General features: G+C 46.7%; 1 protein-coding gene across 1 annotated transcript; it reads right to left on the minus strand.

Moving 5' to 3' along the window:
* Positions 1 to 1,096: 1,096 nt before the first annotated feature.
* ZNF821 (zinc finger protein 821) lies at positions 1,097 to 20,233 on the minus strand. The gene is made up of 7 exons (XM_040982416.1): positions 19,988 to 20,233; positions 16,931 to 17,047; positions 8,724 to 8,849; positions 6,366 to 6,511; positions 5,019 to 5,123; positions 2,786 to 2,952; positions 1,097 to 2,053 (listed from the first exon to the last, which is right to left on the minus strand). The coding sequence occupies exons 2-7, from the start codon at positions 16,968 to 16,970 to the stop codon at positions 1,399 to 1,401; spliced, it is 1,239 nt and encodes a 412-aa protein (XP_040838350.1). The 5' UTR covers positions 16,971 to 17,047; positions 19,988 to 20,233; the 3' UTR covers positions 1,097 to 1,398.
* Positions 20,234 to 20,444: the final 211 nt, after the last annotated feature.

Raw genomic sequence — 20,444 nt, forward strand, 5'->3', positions numbered from 1 at the left:
TTGGTTGAGAAAATGAGATCATTGATGTTAAGTGCTGAGAATAATCTATAGCACAGAGTGTGTGCTCACCCATTTTTAACCATCCTAAGAGTAGGCTTTAGAATGGAGCTCTGGAGGAGGCATTTAGATAAACTTAATTAATTTTCTTTCAAGTAGATTTTTCAGAGCAAATGCCTCCGCCTGCTGGGCCGAAGTTAATCTTGATTTGGGGAGGGTCAGGTGAAATGAGTGTAAATACCCTTGGATCTGTGGCTGTAGAGTTGTGATGATATCAGAAAAGATCGACATTCCTGGCATAGTTATTTTTCTAAAATTTAACTAGGGCCCTTCCTTGTAAATCTTAAGATCTATAATTACCTAAACTGCACACAGCCTTTGGTGTAGGCAAAGGAAAGCTGTGTGCTCATTCTGCACTGTCTCAGAAGTTTCTTAGAAATGATCTCAGTTCTTGATTCCTCCATGATCTAGTAGCTATAGGAACTGCCAGGGCAGTCACTTTGCTGTGGCTTTCTGCTGCTTTTGACTTGAGCTTCCTATCTCCTTAATGTGGCATTTTCCTCAGTGGGTTTTATTATTCTGTGGTGACTCTGGGGAATACACAAGAAGATGAAGTAACCCTTTTCCAAATATGAGCTCCTTGGTACTGTGGACCTTAATACTTCAACCATTTCTACACACAAAGCCCTTGACTTAGGGCTGTGCACTGCTGTGCACTGTGGTATTTTAAATGTCTGACAGTGTTGCTGTGGAAAGCAGCCTGAGCCTAGCTTAAAGGGCTACATAGTCTAGTGATGAGGAAAGCCCCTTACTGCCTGTGACTCCGCAAAAGGTAAGCTAGGTTTTAGTAACCCTTAGGGCCACTGAGATCTTCATTTTTTGATTGTGGGAATGATCCTCACAAAGTCGACATTGCTCCTTCAGCGTCACCGTTACTCCTTAGCTAGGAAGGGTCCTCTGCTGAAACAGCCGCAGTGACTTCAGCACACTCCCTCAGGAGACGGTCAGCACAGGCCACTGCCTGAGAGCTGCCACTCGCCTCCCTCCTAGCTCACTGCATTTGCTAGAATGAAATAGAAAGAAAAGCAGGAAAAGCCAGTAAAGATAAAAATTTAATTTATTTGTCCTCACAACTTCGTGGGCCATATCTGGGGCCCCACAGTCCCAAAGCCCAGCCTACAGCAGTGGGCTATCAAGTCCTGTCCTCTGGGAGCGCCTGCTCCCTTGTCCAGAGCTGCCTTGGGCTGGGTGCCTCCTGACCCACATGCAAGGGGTACACAGGTCCACCTGCAGCCAGCTTGGGCCTGCCCCTGGCAGCAAGGATGACCTTGGGATGGCTGCAGCACTAACTCCTGTGACTGGGGTAGGTGCAATGCATGGGGGGAGGGTGGGCAGGAGGGTTCAGTGCAGAGAGCTGCTGTTCTGCTCTTCAAAGGCCATCTTACCCAGAAGCTGGCTGTCCAGTTCCACCCCACTGACAGGTAACTGGAAGAAGTTCATTTCAGCTGCTAAGGCTGCCATGGCTGAAGGGTCCTGGCCAAACTGAGCTCGCAACATCATGTCCATTTTCTCCAGCCTCCTCTTGAGTCGCTTGGCCTCTCGCTCTCGGATGAGCCGGGCCTGTCGCTTCTCTGGGGTTTCGTTTGCCCGCTTGAGCCGCATGGCCTCCCGATCGCGCTGTAGCCGGCGTGCCCGCTGCTCATCTGTCTCTTGCATACGCTGTAGGCGCTTGGCTTCCCGGTCCCTCATGCGCCTCACCTCCCGCTCCTCTGGGGTTTCATTGTCCCGACGGCTCTTCTTGGCCGTGCGTTCCCGTTCTAACCGCTGTAGCCGCACTTCCAAAGGCTCATTCTGTCGACGTAAGGCCCACTTGCGTACACTGGGGGTCTGAGCTTCCAGTAGCTTACGGTAGGCAGCACAATTGTTGCACACAAGCAGAATTCCAGCAGGGTACACTGCAGGACTAAAGGCAATGTCTTTTCCCTCAGTGCTGGAGGGTCCCTCATTATGGGCTGGGGGTAGGGATTCCATGTTAAGTACTTCAGGAAGTTTCTCACTGGAAAGCAAACATGCATGCTTAGTGTTTCCTTCTTGCAAGGTTCTGGTATATCCAGCCCAGACCTATTTACCCACCAGATTGGCTGCTTCACCACTAGGGGTCAGTGTGAATGCCTGGGAGGCGTCTTCTTTTTGGGCTAGGGTGGTCTACCAAGTCTTAAAGCCCCAGCCTGGAATTAGAGACTCAGCAGATTGCCACAACAACCTTCAAAAAATCAGTGTGAGGTTGTCATGCAAGGTGGAATGAGGGTGTTTGGTAAGAGCTGTGCAGGGCAGCCCTGCTGTGGAATGAAGAGTCCTGGAAGGGAAAGCTTCCTTCATTAGCCATTCGGCCTGCCCCCCTCATCTGCCACTGCCTGCAATGAGAGGGAGACCTCTGCATTGTATGCCAGGCAAGTGGCATGAGGACACAGTAGAAATGTAGGCCCTTGCATCAGGTCCTCAGCACCCTGTAACTGCTCTTCAACATGTTGTTTCATTCATGATATTTGACTTCCCTACATCTCTTTCTAGTTGCAACTACTATTCAGAAGAGGGGAAAATGGGAATTCATTTCCTTTTGAGGATAGGGAATGGAATGGGCACACATATTTCCTAGCCTTAACTTGTGCTTCCAGATGATCATGACTCAGTTGCCTTTGCATTAATCTCTAGCCTTCCCCTAGACTTGGAAAAGAACTCACCCAGTAACTTATTCCCAGCAAAACAGGGGGTTAAGTGCCCAGCTAACCTGTTAAAGGTGGCATGGCTGGTGAAACGGGCTCCACACACAGCACAGTTAGACCGCTGGTCCTCTGAGTGGATTAGGAGGTGGCGACCCAGTGACCCTGGGGAGCTGAGGGCCCGGCCACAGACAGGACACATGTAGCTCTTGGCACTCACCACTGCTGCAGTGTGCTGTAAAACAGAATCTTCACTCATCAATCTTACACTACCTCCAGGACAGTCTGTACTCACTTGCTAGGTATGAAACTGTTTCCTCTGTTAAGCTCCTCGACAAGTCAGTCTCTTATTAATGGGTTTGGCTTTGCTCAGGTTTCATTTGCTTGAGGTCCGACTGCATTCTAGAATACATGGCTGGCTTGAGGGACACAAGGCTCTAGAGGCAGAGCCCTCTTCAAGCCTGACAGGAATAACTTCTCTATCTCCGGGCACATACTGTGCAGTTACCAAGTGCATGTTAAAGGAGTGATGAAGGCAAAATCTAGAAGCTGGTAGGGAATACTGATACATATATATATATATGTAAGAATTATTTATGCCCTGCCTTCCTCAGTCTTTGAGACAATCTTTGAAGGAAATATTGATCCACAAGAACCAACTTTATGGTACAACCCAGGAGCTCCATGTACCGGTGCTTTTTCAGTATGGATCATAAGGCACAGGTGTCTTGCAATTGGGCTGGAGGGTTCAGAGATGAAATTCTGTTATTTTGATCCCCTTGTACACACTGACATGAATACTTCAAAAACATTTGTGTTAAGTAATTTTTAACTGTTATTTTCATCCCTTTGAAAGGCAGAGTGGCACAGTAAGAGGTTCCCTCTGCTAGTTCACGTCCCCAAATGACTGTAACAGCCAGGACTGGACCAAGGTGAAACCAGGTACCTGGAACTCCATCCAGGTCTTCCATGTGGATGGCACGGGCCCAAGGACTCAGGCCCTCTGCTGCTTCCCAGGATGCAGCAGCAGGCAGCTAGACTGAAAGTGGAGGTGAGGGCTCAAACTAGCACTCTGATATGGAATAGTGGGTGTCTCAAGCAGCAATTTAAGCCGTAGGCCACTACATCTGCCCCTAATTGTTTTTTCTCTTTAAAACAAAGCCCTATGCAGGCATTTGGCCTAATGTCTGACACACCTGTATCCCAGGTTGGAGTTCCATGGATTCAATACCCTGCTCTGCTCCTGATCCAACTTCCTTCTAATGCAGACCCTCAGATACAGCGTTGGCTCGTGCCACCCATGTGGAAACGTGGATTCATTCTTGACTCCGAGCTGTGACCCAGTCAGTGGTGTTGTAAGCATCTGGGGAGTTAACCAGCACACAAGGGCTGTTTCTGTTTGTCTATATCTCTGCTTCTCAAATAAATACAGATGTTAAAAATTAGAGATGTTTAAGAAATAAAAATAACAAAGTCCTCAGGATCTGGTGTGGTGGCAGAGTGGCTAAGTCTTCACCTTGCACACGCTGGGATTACATATGGACACCGGTTTGTATCCTGGCTGGCTGCCTCACTTCCCATCCAGCTCCCTGCTTGTGGCCTGGGAAAGCAGTAGAGAGCCTTGGGACTTTGCACCCACATAGGAGACCTGAAAGAAGCTACTGACTCCTGGCTTCAGATCAGCTCAGCTCTGGCCATTGCAGCCACATGGGGAGTAAAGCAGCAGATAGAAGATCTTTCTGTCTTTCCTTCTCTCTGTGTAAGTTGCCTTTCCAATAAAGATAAATCTTTCAAAAAAAAAAAAAAAGCCCTCAGTCTTAGTAATGTAGTTTCTCCATCATCATATGAAACATTCATTGATTCCTGGGAAAGCAAAGGATAATGGCCCAAGTATTTGATCCTCTGTCATACACATGGGCAATCTGGATAGAAACTCTAGCTCATGACTTTGGCCTGTCCGGGGCCTGGCAGTTACAGCAGTCTTGGGGTGAACCAGTAGATGGGAAATCTATTTTTCTGCCTTTTCCTTTCTATCAGCCTTTTAGAAGAAAATCTGTTTAGAAATGTAGCAAATAGTTTAGAAAAGCAATGATTTTCATAGTTTATCTGGGAACATATTTACCCAACATATCTCACTTATTCTCTGCAATGTTTTGAGGTTTAGAGTTGAGTCTTAATGGAAGCGACAACCCATACTTCCTTTAGGAGGCAGAGGCCCGGCCAAAACAGCATCTGGGGATTTGAGCTACCATCAGGCTGCCAGAGCCGGTACTGCAAAGCACCCAGCTTCCCGTACCATACCTGGTACACGTGAGCGATCAGCTGCTCCCGACTCCCACAGTCCAGCTGGCAGAGGGGACACCGGCAGAGCTCAAGCAAGGGGTCAGAATTCAAACTCTCAGTGACCTGCAATTTAACAAATTGTAAATTCAGTAAGATTCTTGACTAGTCTCTTCCTAGCCCAGCCCTTTTTAAGAGGGAATCCTGCTATTAAGTAATAGTTAAAAGGGAAGTAAACTGCACCCATGTTCATCTATTTTCTGTTTTTACTTATTTGGAAAATAGAGACGGATTTCCCATCTCCCCACATCTCCGTGCATAGCCAGGGGTGAGCTAAACTGAAGTCAGAGGTTGGAAACTCAGTTGGGATCTCCCACGAGAATGGTAGAGACCCCACCACCTGAGCCTTCACCTGCTGCCTCTCAAGTTGCACATCAACAGGAAGCTGGAACTGGATGTGAAGCCAGGACTCAAACCCAGACGCTCTAACATGGGATGTGGCTGTCCAAAGTGATATCTCACCTGCAATTCCAAATGCCTACCCTCAACTTGCATTCAGTTTGACCAAAACTTCCTGTCATGAGGACATAGGTTGTCCCACAAAGAGCTGCTCTAGTTTATCTCCCAAAATTAAAGAAACAAGTAGCAGGCTCGGTATAGTAGCCTAGTGGCTAAAGTCCTTGCCTTGAATGCACCGGGACCCCATACAGCTATCGGTTTGTATCTCAACTGCTCCACTTTCGATCCAGTTCCATGCTTATGGCCTGGGAAAGCAATCAAGGACAGTCCAAAGCCTTGAGACCCCACGTGGGAGACCAGGAGGAAGCTCCTGGATCTTGGCTTCAGAATGGCTCAGCTCTGGCTGTTCACTTGGGGAGTGAATCAGCAGACGGAAGATCTTTCTCTTTGTCTCTCCTTCTCTCTGTAAATCTGACTTTCCAAAAAGAATAAATAAATCTTAAAAAAAAAAATAGCTTCCCTTTTACTGTGCTCAGTGAAGGAATTCTCAGGAAACAAGTGAGTGAGAAGATAGCACTTCAAATAACACTTTGATTTAAATTTGCAAGCACATTCTAGAATAAACCTTGGGAAGGCAGCTCTTCATTTTGAAAAGGTGGACATCATGTCTGGAAAGAAGTGGGGAGCTTAGGGAAGGAGAGTGTTACTTGAGCTGCAGTGAGGGAAGGTGGAAAAAAAGCTGGGTGCAAAAAGAACTGTGGCTAAGGGGTGGGCTCTGGGGCTACACAGGAAGGTGCTGCATCTGAGGGTCCTGGAGACCATTCCAGGAAGGATGGTGACACGTGCGAGAGAAGCATTCAGACAGAATAGAGGGGTAGGATGTTCCAAGACTCAGGGGCTGTCACTTGCCTCATGGTCTACCAGTTTGTTCCCACCAACAGGTTGCTCTGCATTCTCTAACTCTTTTTCGACTTTGACCACCCCTCCATCTTCCTCTGATGTGTGGGAAGAGACTTCATCTTGTGTGGTCTCCTCTTCATCACCCTCACTGTCACCTGGAACACACAAACTGGTCATTTGCTCTGATTTTTCCGCATGAACACTTACTGAGCTGTCCTCCCTAAAGTTTGCAGCTATAATGAAAAACACTCAGATATTCACTAATATCAATTCTTAATTAGGTACAAAGCATATGAAGTGGAAGCCAGCAAAGCTATTATGCTAAGTATGTACTAAAGAGAAAATGATTATTGGGCCCTCTATATTGTCACAAAAAGAATCCTTCTATACAGTTGTCAAATATCTCACACTTCCTAGGGACCTCACAGCATACCACACTTTGACTGTGCAACAGGTCTTGCTGATCTTACTTTTCTCTGTGGTGCCACACTGACTATTCTACTAATCTACTCTTTTCCAGAAAAACCAAGGCAGACTCACAGTAGTAGCACCATCAAGTTCTTCTTTCTACCAGTAAAGGAGGCACTAATGAATTCGGTAAACAATGATGTCACTTTAGAGGTAAAGCGCTGTTTTTTGCAGTGGAAAAATCCCCACAGCAACCAGCCTCAGACAACTTGCAGCAGAATGCCCTCTACACTGTTGCCACTCCACTAGGACACAGCATTCCAAGCTATAGAAACCCATTGTTTCTGTCAGTCTTTCAGAGTAACTGATGGATAATGGAATGTACTAAGTGGAAAGGATGGGTCATTCTGCACTTGAGAATCAAATGTAATTTCTTATGACTATAGGGGACAGGATGTGGCTGTGGGAAGATGTGCCAGTGGGGATCTGCAAAATTTGTGTGAGCTAATTATTTGTTTCTCTATTACTTATAAGAAAAAAAAACTTAAAAACCAAAAAACCCACAGTAACAGAGTTCTTTCTCAAAGGAAAACAAAACACAACAAAAGCTAGTACTTTGAGGATAGGAAGAGGAAGGTAAACCTGGGGATGCTGTCAGACTCCACCCTGTCCCAGCCACACCTAGGCACTCTGCTCTGCAGATGGGGTTTCCTGGTCTCTCCACTACTTCCTGCACCTTTTCACAGGCTGCTGCTATCTGGGCAACAGCTGGCCTACATTCCCTTTCGTTAGGACAAAGTCTAGCTAAATCAGCTGCATTATATGCTGTAGTCAGTCAGTGGCCTGGAGGTGGGCCCTCAAAGAGCTATGGCATCTGTGCCTCAGTCCAAGCCCAAAGCATCACTTCATTTGAATCCATCTCGAAATTGAAGGATGGGTGATTTAATTATACTGTGTTTTCTCACCAGCTTCCTACTGGAATACTTGTCTAAGACAATTTTATAGCAAACACATTTTTATAATTTATCATTAGTCCAAGTAACTCTGCTGGAATGATATTTTAAAAATAAATGTGCTGTCTAGAAAGCACATTCCAGAAATGATAGAACCCTTCTGGACTTTTGTAAATGTTCCTGTTCTTACCTGGTATTCAAGAAACGGATGGTTCCCATAGGTTTTCTAGAAATTTAGGGGTTCATGTTCTGTACCTGGGTGATTAGTCATGGAATTATTATTTTATGGTGTTGCTTAAACATTTATATAAGCAGAAACTGTAGTTTGGAGATGGTTATAGAACTTTTTCTTTGATATCCCCCAGACTCATATATGGAGAAAATCAGATGTCATTCTGAATTGACTATACTAACCAGCATCAAACTTCTGAGATCAGCAAAGTATGGAAATCTTTGCAGGAAATAAAACATCTCACAAGGTATCTGGAGGTCATAGGAACAACAATCGTGAGGCTCTACTTGTAAGAGCCTGTTTCCATTTTTGTTGACCACAGGGATCTAACTAGGAACTTGGTGTGGTGGGAAGAGCTCTACGTTAGTATTTCATGTGTTGCATAATATCATCACCAAGTGACATAACTGGGTCCTCAAGTAAAAACTGATCAGTGCTATCCTTATGTTTTACTAATTATGTATGAGTACACCCTAGGAGACAGGGAGTTTTTCCTCAGTTACTGTGGCGTTTCTGTCACAACCATCACAGACCTAGCTGAACTGCACAGTGCTAAGTGCTGTACTCTGCATTCACAGAACATGATGCCAGACCTGCCCTGTCTTTCTGGAAAGCCCATGCTCACACACCTGTGAATCCATGGGGGCCTTAAGGACTCATCCATCTCCTCCTTTGTATTTCCTCCCAGCCCCCATGCAGCATCCCCAGAGCACACACACTCTGACCATTCTTCTCCCATTGCCCTGAGTCATTACCAGAAGGTGCGGAACTCACTGCTACTGGAGTCCTGATCTCTTAGTTGTTGGATAGCTTGTCGCTGACTGCCAAGGTCTCCAGGAAAATCAGTTTTCATCATCGCCTGGCGGGCTTGCTCTTCTAACCCAGCAAATACTTGATCCCCTGGTGGTCACAAGGAAAAATAGTCAGGCCACCAGCTGGAAAGCACATCCCCAGGCAAGCTGGCTGGACGGTCAGACCCTTCAGAGGAGGAGACGGGCAGGTACCCGTGGTGGGCCATTCAGCTCTGAATCAGCCGGCTGTCTCCAGCGGCTTCTGGGCACAGCTTCTCCTCCTGGGCAGTAAGCCAGATGCTCTAGGAAGTACAGCTTGCTACTTTTAAATCCTCATAGACTTGACTTTTTCCAAAGACAATCAACAACCTCTTTACAAAACTACAGCATCTCAACTCCATTTACAGCCTTAGCTCAGGTTTGGGGAAACAGAGACAAGAAGTGGCAAAAGGATGAGATGAAATGGGGTGCCCCATCTGAGAAGGACTTTAATGTGCTCCCATTACAGCCCTGCCTCAGTTTTCATCTCTAACCATAAACAAATGTTTCCAGTGATCCTTTGGGTGGTAATCTCTCTAACTCCATTTCTCATCTGGTTCCCTCTCAAAACATGCTTTTGCAGTTTTCCCCTTTCTAGTGCAATCAGATTCACACAGGATCAGAGGAATAGATGACATATGAACTAATTTCTGCTGAGAATAACCTTTCAGAAACACATTCATATACAACAGGTAATATCTGTTTAGTCTCCTGGGTTCAGTGTGGTCTCTTTATTTTGTATTTAGTATCCAATGGCCCTGGACTTGTCCTTAAGTTTCTATTTCATGGGATCCATGCAGTTGATGAAGAGTTAACACTGAAGTGCTTTTTTATTTCCAGGAGACCACATCGTAAGAACAAAAATGAGTTCAGTTTTTCCATGGTTTCCATGATCTCAGTTACAGTGGAAACTACAGTTCCCATTCCCTGGCCAGCAAAAAGGAAGAACAAAAAGCCCTGATGAGATGTCTGACATCAGAGCAGGAGTGAGGAAGGAGAGTAAACAGGCTCAGGTTCCCAGACAGGGCACAGTGCTGTGGGAGGGATGGCCGGAGGAGTTCAGCTGCACTCCAGGTGCTCCAGCAGGCTAAGCTTCGTGGTTCACTCAGCCAAACCCTGAAACAGTTACAAGTGACACTAGCTGTTTCCAGGCTGCTTGTTAAGGGCTTTAGTCATTAGCTCACCTGTATTTTGTACAAAACTCTAATTACTATCAATATATAACTGAAGAGGAAGCTAAGGTCTGTGTTGGAACCAAATACTCAAATATGTCTATCCAACTGTAACGTGTGGTATATTTTTAAAATAACTTTCTAAGAAAGTATTAAAAAAAAGGTTAAAACGTTCATCAAGGTGTTTTGCTAAAAACAAATACTTATGTTTATTTGAAGAAAATGGCTATGTTCCAAGTGTGGTGTTAATTTCATATCACGAGAAACTGATATATACAATTGAAATGGCAAAACAGTGTTCTCAGGCAAGTATGTGACAAAAGCAAAAATGACGGATCTGACACCATGTCATGAGTTATCAAGCCAGGATTAGAGAAACTAACATTATAGTTGTTATGACTCACACTGTGGGTGGAAACGGAGGTGGTTGGTACTGAAGCTACTCCCAGTTCACAGCCCTCCAGTAAAGGAAAAATAAGCTGCTTTAATTAAGTTTTCATAATATCTAAAACACCACATTGGATGACTTACTGTTAGAGGAAGAAAAAGAAATGAATTCTGTATAGATTGTTTTCTTCTCCATCTCTGCAGAAGTAAAATACTCGATTTGCCATGTTAGCTACCTGGCAAGTGCTAGATTGTGGCCGCCTGGTGTTTTCAGACATAGGGGCCAGGGCGGACATGGCACAAGGACACAAGTTACATGCTAGCATGTCATCCTCAAGGGTCAGACCTTTCTCATCAGTGACACTTTTGGTCTCTAAAAATTCCTAGCTAAACACCAGCTAAGTATCTAACATACCAAGAACAAACAATAGCTTTTTGTTTGTTTTTTCTTTTCTTAACAGAGAATCATCATTGGATTGGTAGGAAGACATCTAAAAGGACAAAGACCTTTGAGGGTGAGCCAGTGACTCAGTTTAATACCCATCAATTTGAGGTCAAATTTATGTATTTAAACACAGAATATGCAATTTATTTATTTTTAGAATTTAATTTTTATTTTATTTGAAAAGCAGAGAGACACAAAGACCTTCTATCCACTGGTTGATTCCCCCAGATGCTTGCAACAACTAGCAGTGGGCCAGTTTCAAAGTAAGAGCCTCAGACACAATCAGCATCTTCACCTGGCTGGCAGGGACCCCAGTATCTGAGCCATCACCTGCTGCCTCCCCCGAGCATGTATTAGTGGGATGCAGGATGGGACGCAGAGAATCAGAAGTCAGACCAGGCTCTCTGATACGGGAGGCTGGCATTCCCAGCAGCAACTCAGCTGCAGCACCATACCCCTCTCCTTGCTTATTTCTATTTTATTTGAAAGGCATAGAGACAAAGATAGAAAAAAGACAGAGAGAGATCCCTGATCTGCTGTCTCACTAAATGCTCCCTAATATCCAGGGCCGGGTGAGGCTGAAGCACAGAACCTGGAGCTCAGTCTGTGTCTGTCACGTGGATGACAGGGTCCCAGTGCTGAAACCATCACCTGTTGCCTTCAGGGTGTGTGTTAACAGGAAGCTAGAATGGAAGTCAAGTAGAACTTGAATCCAGACACTACAATATGACATGTGGGAGCCCCAAATGGTTCCCCATTGCTGTGCCAAGCCCACTCCCCAAATTTATTTTTAATCTATTGATTTCTTTAAAGATTTATTTTATTTTTATTGCAAAGGAAGATTTATAAAGAAAACGAGACACAAAGAGAAAGATCTCCCATCTGCTGGTTCATTCTGTAACTGGCCACAATGGTCAGAGCTGAGCCAATCTGAAGCCAGGAGCCAAGAGCTTCCTCCAGGTCTTCCATGAGAGTGCAGGGTCCCAATGCTTTGGTGCATCCTCTACTGCTTTTCCAGGCCATAAGCAGGGAACTGATGGGACATGAAACAGCCAGGATACGAACCAGCACTCATGGGAGTCTGGCTCTTGCAAAGGAAGGATTAGCCAATTGAGCCATTGCATCAAGCCCTTCTATTGACACTTTCTAAAATACTTAAGCCCTCAAAAACAGAGAAGAGTTTATCCAGTACTACTCAGCTGTCTAAGATTCTTGCTAGCAATCTTGCCTAGGATAATTGGGAAAAGTTAATTCTGTCATTCCTTTTTATGGTAGTTAGAATAAAGAGCCGTGCTGTTCTATTTTACTTTATTACTGTCTGGGGGAAAAAAGGCTAAAGTAAACTTTATTCCTCAGGAATTTTGTTACTTAAATAGCACCATAAAACAAAACATCTAAAAATCATTTAAAAATTTTTTAGCAGAACAAATGAGAACATTTAGGTGAATGATCTTCCAGTAAGTCACTATTTACCTAATCTCTAAATCTAATCACTCAGAATCATCCTTTTCTAAGCAGCTAGTGAGACTTGCTGAAAATATGTTAACTCAAGTAAAATATGATCCAGAGGAGCCAGCATCATTCATGGTGGAGTAGGCTGTTTCAGCCTTTGGCTCCAGCACCCCATATGGGTACAGGTTCAAGTCCGGGCTGCTTTACTTCCAGTCCAGCTCCCTTCTTATGGCCTAGGGATGCAGCGGAGGATGGCTCAAATCCTTGGGCCCCTTCACCCACGTGGGAGACCCAGAAAAAGCTCCAGGCTCCTGTCTTTGAATCAGCTCAGCTCAGCTCTAGTCACTGGTGGCCACTGATGAGTGAACCAGTAGATGGAAGATCTCTGTCTCTCTCAATGTCTCTTCTTCTTTCTGTAAATATGCCTTTTAAAAAAAAGAGTGATCCAGGGCCTGGCAGTGTGGCCTAGTGGCTAAGGTCCTCACCTTGAACGCACCAGGATCCCATATGGTCGCCGATTCTAATCCCAGCAGCTCCACTTCCTATCTATCTATCCTCCTCTCTGTATATCTGACTTTGTAATAAAAATAAAACAAATCTTTTTTAAAAAAAAAGTGATCCAGAGAGACAGTAATGATTAAAAAGTGTTATCAAATTGTCTGTTTTTACCATGCAGAGTTATTTGAAAGAGCTTCAGAGAAGGAAAGCCAGAGGGGAAGGTCTTCCCTCCACTGGTTCACTCTCCAGATGGCTGCAATGGCTGTGGCTGGGCCAACCAGGAGCCAGAAACTTCTTCCTCGCTTCCCACAAGAGCATAGCAGCCTGCAGATTTGGGCCCTCCTCTGCTGCTTTCTCAGGTGCATTAGCAGGGAGCTGGATGGGAAGTGAAGCAGCCGGGACCTGAATTGGCACCCATACAGATGCTGATGCTGCAGGTGGCAGCTTGACTTGCTAGGCCACAACACCAGCCCCTTATAAAACTATTTCTATCTTGAGACTGTTAGAATAGGTTTTTAAAAAATCCTATGATTCCAGATAATAATGTAGGGCCACCATCTTATCTGAATATCTATCAATGATTGAGAAGAGTCAGGTAGGCATCACAATTGAAACACCAAGTTACCATATCTCCTTTTTTTGTAGAAAATTAAGATACTGTTTGTCTCTGATTTGGCTAAGGTGTTTCAGATAAGAACAAGGCCATGTAAGTAATCTGGAGAAGAGCTGAGAAGACTGAGATGAAAGTTATGGGGATGACTAACATTCTAGAATTCTCTTTGGGTTCTTGGGACAGCTAAATAAATGCAATTTCAGGTTGACTGAAATGGATTAAAGCAGATGAAATACATTCCCTGAGACAGCAGATGTCAAGTTTAGAAATAATGGGCTAGGAATGGAAGGAGGAGCCGAGGTTTCCTCTTGGAGCTGAGAGTTTTTGTAACCCTGGGCACCATCACCTGTTGGGAACAGAGCAGTTTACCTCATAAGGATGAGAACAGAATCAAGGCAAAAAAGTTAGCTTTTTATTCCTGCTTCTCCATGAAAAGCTTTTAGTTGAAATTGAAGGTTACTGGTCTCCTATGTCATTGCAATTTGAGGTTAAAATTCTTAATTTTCCCTTTTTTGGTGGTTTGCACTAAATGCAAGTTTGCAAATGACTGTCTTTTCAAGTTCTCTTCACAGAGACCCGTCCTGGGGCGGGTGAGATGGGCCCGGGGTGGAGGAGGGAGGGGCCGTCAGTAACTTCAGCCCCTCAGCAGCTTCTCCATGATCAACAGCAGTTCTGGGCTTTATTCCAGAAGCTCCACCTCAGGTTGATTAATGAAGTGAGGTGGGCAAAACACAGGATCTGTCCAGGGTTTCTGGGGAACGGATCATGCCAGTAACTGAGACATAAAAAACGGTCCTGAGGAAAACCGAGTAAAGGCCACAGCGGCCTGTCCAGACTGCCTTGGTGGACGTCACACATGCTCCTGGCTAAGCCGTGTATGCCCGATGTGGCCTTTTGGAGCGCTTTCAGCTTCTCGCCACAGCCTCTTCCCAGAAGGCAGCCCTCATGAAACTCAGCCATTATTCGGCATCAGTGCCGATTGCCTCGGACTTCTGAGGGAATTTTTTGTAGACTTTGCTGCCTCCCCAATCTGAGCCCATTCCATTTACTTTATTTATTTATTTGTTTATTTATTTTTATTGGAAAAGAAGTAAAACTGTTTATTTGAAGATGTCATGATTGTGTACATGGGAAATATTTTATTTTTTTTATTGATTACCTTGCATTATGTGACACAGTTTTATAGGCACTGGGATTCCCCCCTCCCCTATTCCATTTACTTTAAATAGACAAGCAGCATTAGATTCAATACATTTTACTGCAAGGTGAATGGAGAATCAAGAGGCCAAAAACTAAAACTGACCTGTTTCTACTGTGAATCACTTGCCAGGGACTAGGAAGAGATCATCTTTGAAAAAAGGGGTAGGATCAGTTTCATTCCCAAATAAATAAATACAGGGTCCTCAGCAAACAGACAATCTCAGGGTCCCTGCTTCCTCGGTCCTGCTTAGTCTATCACCTGAGAAGCCTTCAAAGCTGCCTTCCCAGGCCATTGTCAACAGCCCCTCCCTAGGGGTCTACTTTGTCGAAGTAGCTGGACATCTGAGTGCAGAGCCCCACCACAGGACCTCCTAGTGGTCACTGAAAACTCAGCAAAGTCCCACCCAGTGCATCACAGCAGAGTTTACTTGCTTGGCTCTCCCCTCCCCTGGAACCTGTTGTCCACCTTTGTTTCCAGCTCATCTTGGCTTTGCCCTACTATTGTGGGAGGGGATGCAGCTGAAGCGTACATGTAATGTGATGCAGGCACAGACCACACAGACATTTACTGACTCCCCTTGCTTTACTACAGCCCTGCTGCCCCCTCTAGCTTCTCTCCTCAAAGCTAGCCAGGCTCTTGGGACATGAGGTTTTATAAGCACTCTGTAAGGCCTATAATTGCCTTATTTGTGAAGCCTCATTTCTACTAAGAGTATCTTTCCTGTTCTAGCTGCTTGGGTTGACATTTGTGTCTTCTCAGTCAATATAGCTTTAAGCAGAGTTGAGAAGATAACCTCACTGACCCGAGCTGGACGCCTGTGCCAGAGAAACAACAACCCACCACTCTGACATTCCTTACATTCAGGCCCACTGAATTTTCTTATTTAGCAGCGATTTCTGACTGCTTTCTAAACCCTAGACTTCTTCATGCATAGCTTTCTATTAAATAGCTCAGACATCTGTCTGTTCTAGAACATACTCTTGGAAATATCCAACATTTCTATCTTCGGGGACTCTCCAAGGACTTAGAATGAATTGTATATGGCAGTTTGCTACCTTAATTTCATTCATCTGTAAGATGTCAAAGCTTTCTAAATTCTTCTGTTACAAGTATTTTCTCTTATACTCTTGAAGCTATCCAAAATTTAAGACGAGGCACATATTTGGAATATTGTATGTTTTTAGTAACTTTTAGTTCTCTAGTCTTGACATTTATCAAATTTCAGGCTTTTTTTTCTTTAAAAAATCTTTTTCAGATGTTACAGCTGTGAATTGGGTCAGACATTGCTGTGATTTGCACAGCCCACCTTTTCAAAGGGAGATATTTTTCGTTTTAACGACTATTTGCATGAGCATGCATGTCTCCTCAAATTTCAAGAAAATTGCAAAGCATCTTAAGTCTGCGTAACAGTACCACTGATTCCATAAAGTACTTTTTATTGCCCTCTATAAGCAGTGGTGGAAGTAGAGAGGAATACGATGCAAAATCTCTACACTGTAGAAATTTGCAATCTAGTTAATGGAATAAAAGATATGAAATAGTTGTGAAACAGTACAAGGCAACAGTGTGGAGGCACACCTGGTCTTCCTGTTTCTAGTCTTTCCTGCACTCCCACACACTTCCTCCTTGGAGCAAAACACTACATTCTAAGTGTCAGTTCTACCTGCTTAAAAACCTGCAGTCTACAGTCCACAGAGTATGCAGTGTACAGGCTGCACTACACAGAGCGATGTTTGAACTTGGCCTGGCCTAACCTGCAGGCCCCCACGATTTAGTTAAGCATTTCTAGCCTCAGGATCTATGGCTTTTAGACAAAAGTCTCTCCATCCTCTCTGAACAGAGGAGGCCTCCTGGATCTTTGCTCACATGATTTTCCCTACTCTCACTTTCCTACTTTCCTTCTTTCTGTCTCTCTTCTTTTTAAATTTGCTTTCTCCCCTTTAAGGCCCAGTTCAAGTTCATGGTTAGGGCTTCTCCTGTCAAACATTCCCTCACTATCTCAGTCTGCAGAACTATTTTCTCTTCACTTCTGCAGCACACATACTTTGCAGCATTCCTATCTGGCATGTATTATCTTGTACTTTCATGTGTGTCTGTGTGTATGGTCACATTACAGTCTTGGATATCTTATATTGTTTTATAGCCCCAAGATAATCTAGCACAAGGGTTTTGCATAGCAGGCTTCCTCTAATTATTTGTTCAAGTGGATATTAAGCATGAATCACTTGCACATACACTTGAGAGGTTTCTGACACCTTCCAGCAACAAGGCACACTTTAAACATCCAAGACCCTTTCTTCCTTATAAATTAGTGAGAACAGGTTACTGGTTCATCCCAACCCTCAGCCCACCCAGGCCCCAGAAGAGACAGCCCAGTACTCACAGTGAACTTTATTTGGATTCGTCTGTTTCCGACGGGACATGTTTCTCTGATCTGAGAATTCTGGCCTTTCCCAGCTTCACGACTGGATTTGTTACTATAACTTTGCAAAGTATTAACCTACAGTAAAAGGAAAAAAAAGATACTATCACGTAATTTTCTCTGGAAATGAGGCAAAATTAAAGATTTTGAAAAACAGCTTCATAGCATACATATAAACTCGTCAGTTAATAAAAAATGAGCTCACAAAAGAAATGAATAAATCTCAAGTGCAATGTCATCAAAAGTTAAAGAGAATTCTTTCAGAGGATTAGGGAATTCACTCAAATCCACCTGCCCAATACACTCTGAAGGGACCATGATCAAGGTCGCAGGAAATCAGATGAAGTAAAATCCAGGCAAGCAAGTCTAACCAAAGTTAGAAGGACCATAGACTCGAAGGAATAGAAGCAGCACAAAGAAGCCAAAGGCTGGAGGTTCACATCCCACATGCTCCCTGACCTGTGCCAGTGTGGCCTCGGAAGGGGTATTAGGAAGGTGTGTGGTCTAGAGGCAGCGAGGGCACCACATGCCCACATGACAGCAAATGTCTCCAAACTCTCAGGCATTTCTAGTGAAAACAAACTGAGAACAAGAGCCTCAAGCTGGTGACAAGACACAGTGGTAGGCCCTGTGGGGACGACAGGGTACGCACACCAAAGGGCCTGTGGTGAAGACGGGCTCTGACAAGGGCCAGGGACCATCCGTGTTACTGAGTACTAACCACCTTGATGGACAGCCCCATGCTGGCCCTGCCCATGCATTCTGAGGAGGGGTCAAAGTCAACAACTGCAGAGCCCCGTCTCAGAGACCAGCAGGAGGAGCAGGCAAAAATCTCCCCAAACCCAGACACGCGAGCCTGAAACTTCCTGGTCAACTGGAGGGAAAAGCATCCCAGCCACAAACACTGTTAGAGGATCTGAAATGAATTAACAGCAGAAACTGTCATTTTCTTTAAACAAGAATGGGGTGAAACAACAGATATGGATTAAGAAAAAAGAGAGAGAGAGATGGATTCTCTTTCCTGCCTAAGACAGGAATATGGCTGTGGACTACCTCCGAGGTTTTCTCCCCATTTCTGTACTCACACTGAATAAGCAAAATCAAATTGGAGTGTATTGCCTTCAGAGGGGTGAGGACAACTGGCTGTATGCATTTTGCTCTTGGGTTAGTGGATCACCTCCTGCTGTGCTAATTAACTCCTCTCTGTACCTCAAACCTGCAATCAGATCCTGCCTTCCCTTACCAAAAGAAGAAAGAAACCCCAAATGGCAGTCAGGCCTCCACAGGAAGTGGCAAAGGAAGCAGCTTTCAGGCAGTCTTCTATCATATCTGTATATCAAGTCCAGTGCTTTTTCAGACCTTGAATTAACAATAAAAAAGGAAAACTCGAGATGTATACAGTGAAGATCCATTTCAGTGACTCCAAGAGCAGGATGCTGAGGGCTAGCACGGGGAGTGCATGTCCTAGGAGTTGTCCGTGATTCTAAGCAAGCAGTGATTGCACCAACAGAAGCAGAGAATGAGCACCACACTCGCAGAGTCTGTGGAACCACAAGTGGAAAGCTTGTCCTCAGCTGTTCTAAAAGTATACCTCCCTACTGTAGAAAGAAAGAGCAATCCTGACCAGTCTTTACGTTTTCTCTCCGTCAAGTTCAGAAGCTGGAACTGTGAGATAAACCTAACCAAGTGCCTCCTGGAAGGGAGGCCAACGCTAAAGCTGTAAGGCGGAAGGGAGAGGAAGGGAGAGGAAGGGAGAGGAAGGGAGAGGGACCAGTATCTGCATATTTAAATAGACAGTATTCACTGCCTCTCACTGTCCTCCTAGTGGCCGAAGCGGGAACTGACCAGGTGGTACCCAATGGGATTTCACACCTGAAGGATGGGTGGGGGGCGGAGAGGGAAGGAAACCAGCACCCTCTCCTCTCTCAAAGCAAAACAAACCAATAACAAAACCACGCACCTCCTCCCTCGCTGCCAACCACAGACTGCGGGCTATGAACGCTTGAGAAAATAAGTAAGTTACAGAGAGCAGAAAAGCCACTCCTGACCTAACAGCAAGGTCTGAGGTTACCCCACAGTTTACCGGCTAAAATAAAACCGATAGCCACGCTGCCCCACAGCCGTTGGTTTCGTTTCACTTTCTGCACTTGTCTCAGTCTCCAAAGCCCATTCTCAAACAAACCCTCCCCACCCCTCAATTAAACACGGATAGCGGCCTGAACATCGCCATCCGGCAGACAGATGGTTCAAGGGTAAACTGAGCCTCAAGGCTCGGGGCGGGGGCGGAGTGGGGGTTCTACTTGGCAAAGGCACGCGGCTTTGTCCGCCTAGAGCGCAAGGCCGAGCGCCCTGGGGAAGGGGGCGCGGCCTCCCCCAGCACAGCGGCTCTCCCACAGGTGCTGGGCTGCAGCCCCCGGGCAAGCCACCCCGGCAGGGGGAGAGGAAACCCGGGCGCACTCCCACCTCCAGCTCGCCGGGATCGCAGCGGTCGGTACCTGCCGGAAGGAGAGGACAAGGCGCCGGTCAGGCCGCGCTCCGTCGCTCCACCTCGCGCCCTGCCGGGGATGCGGAGGTGCAGAGGTCGGCACAGGTACCTCCCGCGGAGACCAGACCAGCCCTCAGACAACCCAGTCTTCCCTGAATTCTAAATTTAGAAGCCGTCCTGCGGGACGCAGCCACGGGCGCCGCTGCCCCCCGGCTGCACTCCCACGCCCAGCCTCCCTCCCGCAGCCCCACCCCGGCCTGTCACTGGCCGCGCGGCCGTCCGAGCCGGCCCGGCCCGCCGAGGCCCCGCGGGAGCGCGGCGCGGACCCCGGAGGGAAGCCCGGGCAGGCGGGCGGCCCGGAGGGAGCGCTGCACCCCGGCCGCCCCCGCACCCGCCTCGCACCGCGCAGACAAAAGGACCGACGGCCGGCGACCCCACGGCCTCCGGGCCGCCCGCCCTCCGCCCCATATCCCCACCCCGTCCCGCATCCTCAGGCCGGCCGCGGGGGCAGCAGGACTCGGCGGTCTCTTTACCCGGCGCCTCGGCGCGTCGCTGCGCTCGCCTGGGCCCCGCCTCCGGACAGACGGACCGCCGGACAATGAGCCCCCCGGGCTGCAGCTCCGATCGGCCGGGCCGGGGACTCTCCGGGACTGGGCCCCGGAGGACGGGAGGACGGGCTCCGGGAACTGAGCCGACGGCGGGGAGCCGAGGAGCTGCTCCGCAGACGGACAAAGCCAACGGCAGACAGACGGACGGAGGGGGAAAAAAGATGGCGACGCGGGCGGCGGGAGCGCGCGGCTCGCGCACCGGCCGCGAGCGGGGCGCGTGCACGAGCGCCTCCCCTCCCCCTCACCCCTTTTGCAGCCACATCCCCCCCCTTCCCCGCTTCCCGGGCTCTGGGGGCGGGGCCTGGGGGCGAGGGTCCGAGGAGGCGGGGCTTGAGGGAGCATCCACCGCCGGGTGCTGCATGGAGCATGGAGCGGGACCCTT

Source organism: Ochotona curzoniae, unplaced genomic scaffold, assembly GCF_017591425.1.
Source record: "Ochotona curzoniae isolate NIBS_2020 unplaced genomic scaffold, NIBS_Ocur_1.0 contig_3622, whole genome shotgun sequence".
In the NCBI taxonomy this organism is placed as follows: Eukaryota; Metazoa; Chordata; class Mammalia; order Lagomorpha; family Ochotonidae; genus Ochotona; species Ochotona curzoniae.

What these genes read in the sequence shown, in the direction of transcription:
- ZNF821 (XM_040982416.1), bottom strand. Translation starts at nt 16,970, where the DNA reads ATGTCCCGTCGGAAACAGACGAATCCAAATAAAGTTCACT. An exon ending in GAATCCAAATAAAGTTCACT is followed by an intron (nt 8,850 to 16,930) that starts GTGAGTACTGGG and finishes TGTGACCACCAG; the next exon opens with GGGATCAAGTATTTGCTGGG. An exon ending in ACAAACTGGTAGACCATGAG is followed by an intron (nt 5,124 to 6,365) that starts GCAAGTGACAGC and finishes GTTAAATTGCAG; the next exon opens with GTCACTGAGAGTTTGAATTC.